Raw genomic sequence first — 11,221 nt, 5'->3', positions numbered from 1 at the left:
TCTATAGCAACGGTATATTAGCAGAGATGAATAGTTCAAGCTTCTTGTATTTAAAGTCATGTTAAGTAAGACCTGCCACATCTTGTCATTAAGACATGCCACATCTTATCATAGAAGTGCATTCAAATTTACACGTTTACTCCACTTATCATAAGGGAGGTCCAAAATGCGTTCTAATATTCAGTGGATCGTCTTCTAATCTAACGTAATTGGTAATAACCTGGGGATAGTTGGGACTGTCTGGGAACAATGGGAATTAAACACAGGTCCATAGGCTTAACATTATCGACATTTCTGTGGAGAATGTGAACAATGTGTTAAAATTATCTAGGGGTTTAACATCAAGGAAATATATGCGGACAAGGGCAAATAAAATATTAAATTTACACTTACTAGCAAACACAACATCTTATTAGCCAACACGCCGTCCGACCAAACATTACACATTCATCTACTTATCAATGTCTACACGTATTAACCAACTTGAAAGGTTGGAGTGCTTACACATTTACTTGAACATACTTTTAGCATGGCGTGCAAGTAGAGAATACAGTAAGAGTGCTCGTCCACTATGCACACGGGGCCCCCAATGGCCGAGTGGTCTAAAGCGCTCTCCGTTACGGATCACTGCAATCTCACCTTGTCTGCGTCGGTTCGAGTCTCGAATTCAGCCAATGTGTGTATGTGAGAAAGCTTGCCAGTAGCTTCTCGTGGGTAGGTATTTCTTTCCGGGGTTTTCCCCGGGTTCTTCCTCCACCATTAATACTGGCCGCCATGTATCGCCTATCGTGTGCTGAAAAATGGCGTTAAACCCCACAACAACAACACTATACACACAAGCATACACTAAAGCATATGAAAGTCCGCAATATATGCACAAACCAACATTGTGAGATATTATTACTGAGTGAGACACAAAAACACACGCATACACCATAACATGATGATCGAGGTTGGGGTCTGCTCATAGTGAAGACACTAACAGCAATTTCGTGCATAAGATGTTTATTTATATTATGATCAATTCTGACACTAAATTCGTGCGCATTAATTCAACAATGGATATATATATATATATATATATATATATATATATATATATATATATATATATATATATATATATATATATATGGAGGATCAGTATAGAGAAATTAAACAAAATAAACAGTGATTAATCTACAATTTAGGATAATCAAAGTATGGATTTATAAATCTATGAATATATGATTATTCACTATATATATATAATCAACTTCACGTTCGCGCATCGTTGACGTAGTTCATTGCATGTATACATACATGTAACGCACGCCTTTAGGCATTATATTTTTAGCTGTTTGTGGTGTCTGGATGTATGACTCTATATCTAGGTATGACCATGTCTCTAAGTATTACCATGTGTCCAGAATGGAATGTCTGTTTATATATATATATATATATATATATATATATATATATATATATATATATATATATATATATATATATATATATATATATATTCATTCATTGAAATAGTGATACTGAATACATTTACAACCACCAAAATTAAATGCATAATTTGTTGCGTCTAATATAAATAAACCACTCTGATCAGCATTTCCGAATACATAATTACTTTATAATAATCAACTTCACGTTCGCGCATCGTTGACGTAGTTCATTGCATGTATACATACATGTAACACACGCCTTTAGGCATTATATTTTTAGCTGTTTGTGGTGTCTGGATGTATGACTCTATGTCTAGGTATGACCATGTCTCCAAGTGTTACCATGTGTCCAGACTGGAATGTCTGTTTATAGACCATTTAGTTTGACTGTTAATATCTCTGCATTTGAAGGTGTTCTACTTTCCTAGTTATGGTCTTGGTGAAAGATCACATATTCATGGTTCTAAAATTGTAACACACTAAGCGAAATATCATTGATTGTTTAATTACGTTAATTACTAAAACGTGATCATGGAGACATATTAGTAAATCATTTATATTTGTTCGATTTATGTTCATTCATTCTTGATGATATCTCTGTTAACATTCATGATATGATTTATTCAAGTCATTTTTTAGCCTTATTGTAAAAGTATAGGGCGTAGGTCATATCTGGTTCTAAAAGGTTGAAAAACCGGAAACATACTAAACACAGAGATATTCCTAATGCTCTATTTTCAAAAGGTCAAGGTTGCTGTCTTGAAGTGAAAAGAATACATTTGCTTGATAAAACAAACCCCATTCTCATTCTATCTTGGAGACTTATGACAGTTCATATCAGAAGGTTCTATATCACTTATCGGTGATCCGCCAAGCCTGTCCCCTATTATGATATTAATGGACACCAAGGCTTCTATGAGTGTTCCTTTTATCGGGTACTTATATTTGTTGTCTGAGTAGTCTTCTTCTAATGATAAGATTCCTATTCAAGCAGTAGAGCAAGGCTTTGTTAATGTTCGGTCACCATTGTGTAACATTTTGACATGAGACTTAGTTTCCGCTCCCTGACTGGTACAACAGTCACTTCTTTACTTTATAAAATAATATTCAGTTATTACTAGTCAATGCCTAGATGGGCAAACCTTGTTTGAACGTAATTTGACTTTAGAAAGATTTCATCAAACTTTGAAGAATATGATTCAGTTATATTGCTTTAATACAGGAACGAATTTGTATGTGTGTTTATTTGTTGTTATTTGCTGTATGGAACTCAGTTCATAAATCACTGAATCTTAGTCCTTTTAAACTGGTTTTGCGACTTACTGTCCGTGGAGCATTGTTGTTATATAAAGAAAAACTTCTTTCAAATGAAGATTCGAAATCATCTTCTTGGCTATGTTTGCGATTTCAAATGCAACTTCGCAAAGGCTTGTGAAGTAGCAGGGACTAATTTTCATCATATTCGGTCAAGAAAGAAAATACAGAACGACAGTATTACAAAGAAAATGACTTTTCATCCACGCGATAAAGTTCAGACTTTAGTACCCATACTTTAAAGTCGTATTCTAGTTAAATTGTATGGTCCTTAAACAACTTATCATTAGCACTCCTGGAAGGTAGAATCAAACAACTTTTCATTTGAATATGTTAAAATGGCATTTTGATATAGATAACGCAGTTAAGTATTAAGTCAAATTAGTTGATGAAATGCAATCTGAATGAGTGAATCTGGTTTAATGAAACATTCGAACTCAAAAATATTTAACAATATGGTCTAGAATGTTTCTCAGGATACGAGTGATTTATCATAGCTATTATGTGAATACGAGCACTGGTTTTTTATTTTAAACCCGAACCAAATATATATTTTGATGTCAATATTGTAGATTTCACACCTGTGAAACAGCTCCCTTACATGATTAATCCTCTCAAACAGGAAAAATTGAAGAAATAAATTCAGTATCTACAGGAGACTTGTTTTGTAGAATCACGTAAAGTAACTGGAGTTCACTGTGTATTCTTGTGCCTAAATAATATAACAAATTCCGCATGTGTATTGATAATATAAATTTCAACAGTATCACGAAAATGTATTCATTTCCAATACCAAGAATAGATGATTACATCGACAAAATTTTTAAAATGCGAAATATATCACTAGGTTTGAACAAAGGTTATAAGTATTTACTGTAACAAATTCCACTCAGAAAAAACAAATACAATTTCGGCATTTGCGAATCTAGATGGGATTATTAGAGTAAAGTGATGTCATTCGGAATTAAGAAAAGATTTGTCCAGCAACATTCCTGCGTCTCGCGAACATGTTAACATTTGGTCTAGATATTTGTGACGCGCACCTCGATTACGTAATCGTCTTGAATAATACCTGGAAGGATCACTTGAAAACCATTCGGATATACTTCAGTCGACTCGGTGATGCAAATGTGACGATTCGAGTATTGATTTAAGGAGATATAAATTTCTGGTTAATTCAATGTACATAACTTTTGTCAAAAATAGAGAAGTCAACTAACGCCAGATACATTATTTCACAATCAAAAAGGAAAGTTTTACTTTCATATGGGCTTTTCAACACTTTGAAGTGTACCAGTCTTTCTCCGGATGTCGTATGTTCCGTATGATCACAATCTCATCACCTTCATCAACAACATGATAACAAACCTCAGATATTGTTAGGTAACGATTAATGAATGTAACATTAATAGTAGAAATGTTAGGGGAAAATTAATGTTATTGCAGATGCACTCCGACTTATATAGAAGTACTATATTGTTTAATCTTAATAAAATTTGTGTAATTAAGTTGACCGTTTTTTATAAGATATATTCTTATGTAATTTTAATTACTATCGTGTTATATGGATACTTAACAAAATAGGTCAAATGAAGCTGTATTGTATAAAGCTGTTCTTGAAGTTGTTGTGTATGTTTAATTTATGTTGTGTGTTCAACTTTTAACCTTGATTGTAAGTTGTAAATAGAAGGTTTACATAGCATTAGAGTTGAAAGCCATTTTTGTATACAATTAGATTGGAATTTTGCTTGGGAACATTTCGCATCTAGGTTAAGGGAACATATGAATGAATAGGGATTTGAGAACGCATAATTCATTGCAAGACATTCGGATATGCATGAGAAACTTTTATACGGGAATTCATTCGGAATATTGTACACGTTTTGGGCCCTGTGATAACATATTTAGGACTTTACTTTGAGTTTAATTCCCAATACTGCAATTGGCTTTCGAATTGTCACTTTGCAATCTCTCTCTCTCTCTCTCTCTGTTAAATATTTTGAGACATTGAGTTGTAACATAAGCAACTATTGTGCAGTTGATATTTCGTTCAATAGTTCTGTTAAGTAAGACGATGAACGGGAAATCTCTGTACTACGTTACAAGAGAGCTTCTATACATTTCGTCTCCACGGACGTCAGTGGAGGTAGGTAATGGAGCCTTAAGTCTTGACATTACTCTTCCAAGATCATATCTTCTGGGATAAGTGTCATTGCTTCTTCCAGATAATCTTCCAATATTTCTTCTGGATTCACCATCAGTCATTGTTTTTTTTCAGGTGTCTAAAGTAATCGTTTTCATATTAGTGTTTTCTGGTCAGAAGTGTGATACTCTTTCAGCCATGTGGCGAGTAAAACAGGACAATAAGTTTTGGTCTTGTTCTGGACATCGGTGGGATTATTACGGCTCATTTATTTTCTTTTCCACTTGGAACCGATGTCTGTGACTGCTATATTTTTATTTACGAGGACCACTGCAAATTAAAGTTCTACACGGAGCTGGCCTGGTTTTATTAGTGAAATTGCCCTCATCCATCCCTTCGTCTAGAATGAAATCTTATCCCTCAAAAGAGTGTCCTCCTATATAATCGTCGTATCAAATGTCTTGGGTGATGTTGATTCCTAATTTGTCATGCAGCTTGAAGAAGTGTCAAGTTATATCAGAAATAATTCGTCTGAGAGAAATTACTTTCAAAAAGGTCTGGTAGACAGCGTTTGGCTGCCTTGGGTCACTTCCATCTTGAATACGTTGATGTGTTGGAGCTCTAAAGGTTATGATCACTAATTCCATTAAAGGAAGCATTGCTATCGACGCCAAGGAGCCAACGGGCTCAGCGGTTGAATTTGGGAGACATTATCTTTGATCTTAAATCGGAGTCGGGAGGCACATGTGATGGTTTTGACTGCCATCCATGACTGTGGTCATGGTTAGAGTTAGATTGATTTTGATACCCTCTTTAAATTAGACTGCCAAACAATGAAAGTACAGCCTAGTTACTTTGATGTTACGTCTAAATTCATTAGCATGAGGCATCAGCTGGAGCACCTTGATTAAGTCTATCAATAAATGTGTTTCATTATTTAAAGGTAAAATGAATGGCATATCAATGAAAGAATTATAGGCTTTTGAAGTACGATTTATGAATTTGGGCCTGACAAAAGAGAATCGTGCGTCTTCTTTCTTCTTTCCTAATTTTAAGAATAGGTTTGCTGTGCAAACTTATTAAAGAAATTAATTGTCAAATACCAACGTTATATATCTCAAAGATAAATAGCAGCAGCCATTAAAATTGCAATAAATATATACTCGTAAACTAAACGTGTATCAGACGGTTGAAAAATATTGCCAAATTTAGGCTCCCTTAGATTTTTAAAGTGGCACTGGCACTAGGATTAGTAGAAAGTATATTGGAGAATCTTACCATATTATTTAGATACTGCGTAAGAAGACTTAGTGTGCGCAGTGTGTACTTATTTTGTTGGGGAGGGGCAAATATATCGATAAGGAAGACGGTTGGCCATATATTTTTCTCTGACGAACATTCAAATATCAATGTATTTTATCCTTTACCATAACAATTCCAAATGGGATAAATGAAAAGTAATGTATTGCCTGCCTTTAAATCCTGATTTTCATGAATGATTTGTTATTGTTTGTGAAACTGCGTAGTATATATATTCTCATTGCCCTAAATTTGTTCATGCTTTGTCGGTTAAATCATGTGCGCCTAGATTTGTGTACTTAACACATCCGCCGAACAGTCTTCTCTCTTGATATGTACTATAGTGGTAAGGAATACGTACAAAAAAGTTCAAAATACACTATCGTTTATTATCTTTATTACAAGTTTAAGAAATCACTCTTGAAGAAAAACAACTTCGGGGAGCAATCCTTGTAAGAATTAATATCTGAAAAGTCATTCATGCTCTATTTCGCACTTAAATTCTCTCATACTTTAACAATAAATGATACATATTTGGTGTTTTTGATATTTTCTTCAATGGAATGATATTTATGCCATTGTGTCTTGTGTCCTATTGGTTAATTCTTTGTTGTTGCATTTTTCCTGCAAGTATAAATAATATTTCATTATTCATCACTTGAATAAAAAGAAACCGAACATACATTTATGAAGCTAAAAGGCCGGCAATAATGTAGTAAAAATACAGATGTATGACAGCTTTTTCTGATTCAAAACAAAACATTTAAATTTTCTACCTGAAACAATATATGCAGACATAATTTGGTTTCTATATTAGATCTATAGGGTATAGTAAACATATAAAACAAATAGTTTCGGAAAATGCTATCTTTAATATGCACGATACAGAACCAACATGGCTGCGACATAAAGTGTGGGCATCAGTCGGCCATGCAAGTTCTTATGCTGATGAAAAACAGTATCTTCACAGACGTCATAGCATTCACCATCCAATTTCGTTAGGATTAAAAATATAACAAATTCCAAAAAAAGAAAGCATGTTTTAACGTTTAAAGTCAGAACATCAATGAATCATCCGTGGGTCTAAACTGGTCTACAAATGGAAGTGAATGTAACAGGCAGATATTGTAATATCTAGATTAATTTTACATCTAGTCTGAATATCAGGCAATACATATTTTGCAGCCCATATTTCCTGTCATAAGGTACACATATAAACTAATTCGTATATCTTGTTCACTGGCTTATAGTAAAATAATATACAGGAACCAAAGTACACAGTCCGGTAGACTGGATAATACGTAGGCTTAGATACAACGAATGTTACACACAAAGTAATAGTAGTTATAGCTCACGAGAAGAACCTAGTGTAGTCTACTGTACCATGTTAACCATCAAGAACCAAAGCTTTTAACGATACCCTTCGGGGATCCAGCTATACGTCCTTAGAGAGTCATCATAAATGTTATGCATTTTCGAATATTTATTCCCTGGACGCATACTATGTAATCCATATATTTTTAATATTTTATTTAGGATAACACGTGCATATGAAATGATTCGATTCCAGCTGTGTCAAAAGCTCAAACGTTGAGTTGTAGGACCATAAACAGATATAAAATGAAGACAACAATATAAGCAATGATAACGTTTTCATTTTAAAGTGACGTAATTTATTTAAATGTATATGACGGAGACAAAATATTGTTTGAGTGAAGATGTTAACAAGAATGCGCGTGGGAAAAAAATATCTAACCTAATTAATGGCTGATCCAAATATATTATTATATTTACCTTTCGCATCCGTTGTCTCGTTAAACCTGTTTATTTGATCTGCTTCTGTTCGCGTTTTTTCTCTGCTAGACGAGATTCAAGTTTCTGCAGAAGCATGCGAACAGCTATTTCATCAGAACGTACTGGTTCCTGCGCGACTGGAGGTGGTTCTTGATTGCCAGATCCATCTGGAATAGGCTCTTGTCCACCCAGGCCCGATAGCTGGTCTTGAATTTCTATCAATGGTATAAATTTTCATTGGCTAAGACGGTATTGGAATAAAAAAATTATCATACTGTTCATATTGCCTATTCGTGTTAAAAATTCCCCACGCATACAAAAACGAATGTGTCTTTTATAGCTAACATGTCTAATGTCATCTATTTATATTTTTAGAAGTTTCGAAATTGGCTAGATTAACTGCAAATTTCGAAATATCAATAATGTGTTATATCTTCCGTTATTATCGACAATTAAATAATTCAAGAAAACCTTCAGTATAATGTTATGCAATACTCGTAATCTATCTGTATGCATATCTGTCAAAATAACCAGCCACCCAGTGGAGACACGTTTCGTAATGAGTCTTTCCCATTCTTCACGTATTGATGCTGCCTTAGTTACGCGCGCGCGCGCGCGCGCGCGTGTGTGTGTGTGTGTGTAACTGAGTGACTAGAGAACTATACATACCTCCAACGTGTCCTTCCAACTCACCAACCCTTTGGTTTAGGGATTCAATGCCTTGATTCAGGTATATCAGTGCACCAAAAATCTACAGCGAGAACATTTTGTGTTATAGTTAAAACATGAAATTTGCACGAGTCACTGTTGCACACATACATACATACATACATACATACATATCTGCCTCGGATGCGGGAGGTCATGGGTTCGATCCCCGACCGAATCATACCAAAGACTTACAAAATTGGTACTAACAGCTCCGACGCTTGGCGCTCAGCATTACGAGTTTAGTGTTAGGACTGGCCGGCATGCTATCAGGATAATTTGTCTGGGTGGGACATAATGCTACATGTCTGCGACATGATGTCCCAGTCCTAGGCATCACTATAAACTGCCACACCGCAGACATCGTAGCAATATGACCGAAAAATTGTTAAGGCTACGTTAAAAATCCAAATCACACACACACACACACACACACACACACATACACACATACATACATATAACCATTTGGATTGCGTTAATTGTTTGTTTTTTTAGATAGGTAGATCATGTTTTATGTCGGGCACAATTCATCTCAGACACCGAACAGAGCTTATGTGTTTTACGTTTGGCTTTGAGAAATGATTGACTTAAATGCATTTGGTCTGCATACAGTTAATGTGCGAAACTGGCCTACAGTGCTTGTATTGTGATTTGCTTGTATGACGAATAATCAAATGGAAAACACCGTAGTTTATTTCACATGATATCTTGGTAGTCAGACAGTGCGTTCCAATATTTTCTGGAGATGAAATAATGAACGGCAAATTGTTACTATATAAATTCTCTTTGCATTTAATAATATTGATCAGTATAATATTTCAAGATGGTAATAATAGTAATATATTTTCATTGTTCAACAATTCCTTCTATGTTCTTTCTTTTCTTAAGCAAAGTCTGCAATTTTAGCTCCAGTGAAGATAAAACTTTAAGTACCAATATTTACGTAAAACTTTAATGACAAAATGTTAGCTGTACCAACATTAAAAGTACTAATGTTACGTAAAACCTTAATGGCAAAATGTTAGTCGTACCAACGATAAAAGTACAAAATGTACATTTCAAATCTATTGATGGATGGTGTATCAACATTTTGAAGAGATAGTAAGTTACGAACTATAAAAGTACTTACTAATTTAAAAGGATCACCTTGACCTGAACCTTTACCCACTATGTTGTCTCTTTGGTAAGGCAAAGCAGCAGTTAGAGCCAGGAATGATACTACAAGAACGAGCTTCATCATGATAGTCTTATCTCTCTCCTTATCTCTGCACACGAATTGCTGTCGTCGAGGTAAATTGAGATATGAAAACTCCGGGTGTGGCCTCGGTTTTATATACCCGCACTGCCCACTTCGTCCGTTTAGTGCTACGGAATGGTTTGCCTAACATCATACCGTACGACACTTATATTACACGTAGTGTTTATTTCATTTCGAATAATGACAAGAGGGTACATAATAATTGGCATGCATTGACTGAATATTAAAACTGAAGTAAGTACTATGATAAAATCAAATTATCAAGAATTACCGAATTAATATTTAAACCATGTATATAGCAAGTCAAGTTCTTCCTCCGTGCACCAAAAGGGTAAATTTTATCAATTATAACAGATTCTTTTTAGAATCATTTCACGTGATGGCACGCCTATTCAGCGATTACTTGTGCTTCAAGAAAAAAAGAAAAAAGGACCACTACGAGCTATACGCCCGGAAATATTGATAGCAGCAAATGTCAAACGAGATTGCCTGCCAAGATCCAACATTGTTTATAATCACTCATACGTACAATGTGGCACACAATGGAAACGGTATGTGTCAGTAGGGTGTGTGTGTGTGTGTGTGTGTGTGTGTGATAAATACATTCGGATTGGCATACGAAATGTAAATACAACCAAATTGTAACTTGTCCATATTTTCACAGCAAAGCACTTTATAACGACAAAAACAGATGTATATTTCATATACAAGAATTGTGCGTATAGATATAATGTATGAAGACGAATGTTAATACATTAAAGAGATCCCACTTTATTCCCAGTAAATTCCTGTTTTTTTATTTAAGTGTATTATGTCTAAATGAATTGTTTCTACTAATGTACAGTATGTCTATTTGCGTAGTTTATATCTAAGCATGGTGTGTCGTTTGTAATAAATGCATCATATTTAATTACGTTATTTATATCTAAGTGTACTATATCTCATTACCTAGTTATATTTAAGTGCAGTATGTCTAATTACGTACCTTCTGTTTAAGTGTAATATGTCTAATTACGTACCTTCTGTTTAAGTGTTGTATGTCTAATTACGTACCTTCTGTTTAAGTGTAATATGTCTAATTCCGTACCTTCTGTTTAAGTGTTGTATGTCTAATTACGTACCTTCTGTTTAAGTGTAATATGTCTAATTCCGTACCTTCTGTTTAAGTGTTGTATGTCTAATTACGTATTTATTATTTAGTTTTAGTATGTCTAATCAAGGAGGTCCTATTTAAGCGAAGTATACAGGTTCTTTTTAATGGTAGTA

The 11,221-nt window shown here is 34.4% G+C and overlaps 1 protein-coding gene across 1 annotated transcript; it reads right to left on the bottom strand.

Moving 5' to 3' along the window:
* Positions 1-6,681: 6,681 nt before the first annotated feature.
* On the bottom strand, positions 6,682-9,965 carry LOC149772905 (uncharacterized). The gene is made up of 4 exons (XM_089947134.1): positions 9,827-9,965; positions 8,656-8,737; positions 7,987-8,201; positions 6,682-6,816 (listed from the first exon to the last, which is right to left on the bottom strand). Exons 1-3 carry the CDS (start codon positions 9,935-9,937, stop codon positions 8,017-8,019), a joined length of 378 nt encoding a protein of 125 aa, XP_089803260.1. The 5' UTR covers positions 9,938-9,965; the 3' UTR covers positions 6,682-6,816; positions 7,987-8,016.
* Positions 9,966-11,221: the final 1,256 nt, after the last annotated feature.

The sequence above is a fragment of the Sinohyriopsis cumingii genome, unplaced genomic scaffold (assembly GCF_028554795.1).
Source record: "Sinohyriopsis cumingii isolate HCF-2022 unplaced genomic scaffold, ASM2855479v2 utg000974l, whole genome shotgun sequence".
NCBI classification, from domain to species: Eukaryota; Metazoa; Mollusca; class Bivalvia; order Unionida; family Unionidae; genus Sinohyriopsis; species Sinohyriopsis cumingii.
Note: the sequence above shows the minus strand (reverse complement) of the source record. Positions and strands in the feature narration are given on the sequence as shown.

Bases quoted from the DNA above. Each gene is read 5' to 3' on its own strand.
- LOC149772905 (XM_089947134.1), bottom strand. From the start codon at position 9,937: ATGATGAAGCTCGTTCTTGTAGTATCATTCCTGGCTCTAACTGCTGCT. The intron at 8,738-9,826 runs GTAAGTACTTTT...TTCTCGCTGTAG, and splicing joins AAGGTGATCCTTTTAAATTA to ATTTTTGGTGCACTGATATA. The intron at 8,202-8,655 runs GTATGTATAGTT...TACCATTGATAG, and splicing joins GTTGGAAGGACACGTTGGAG to AAATTCAAGACCAGCTATCG.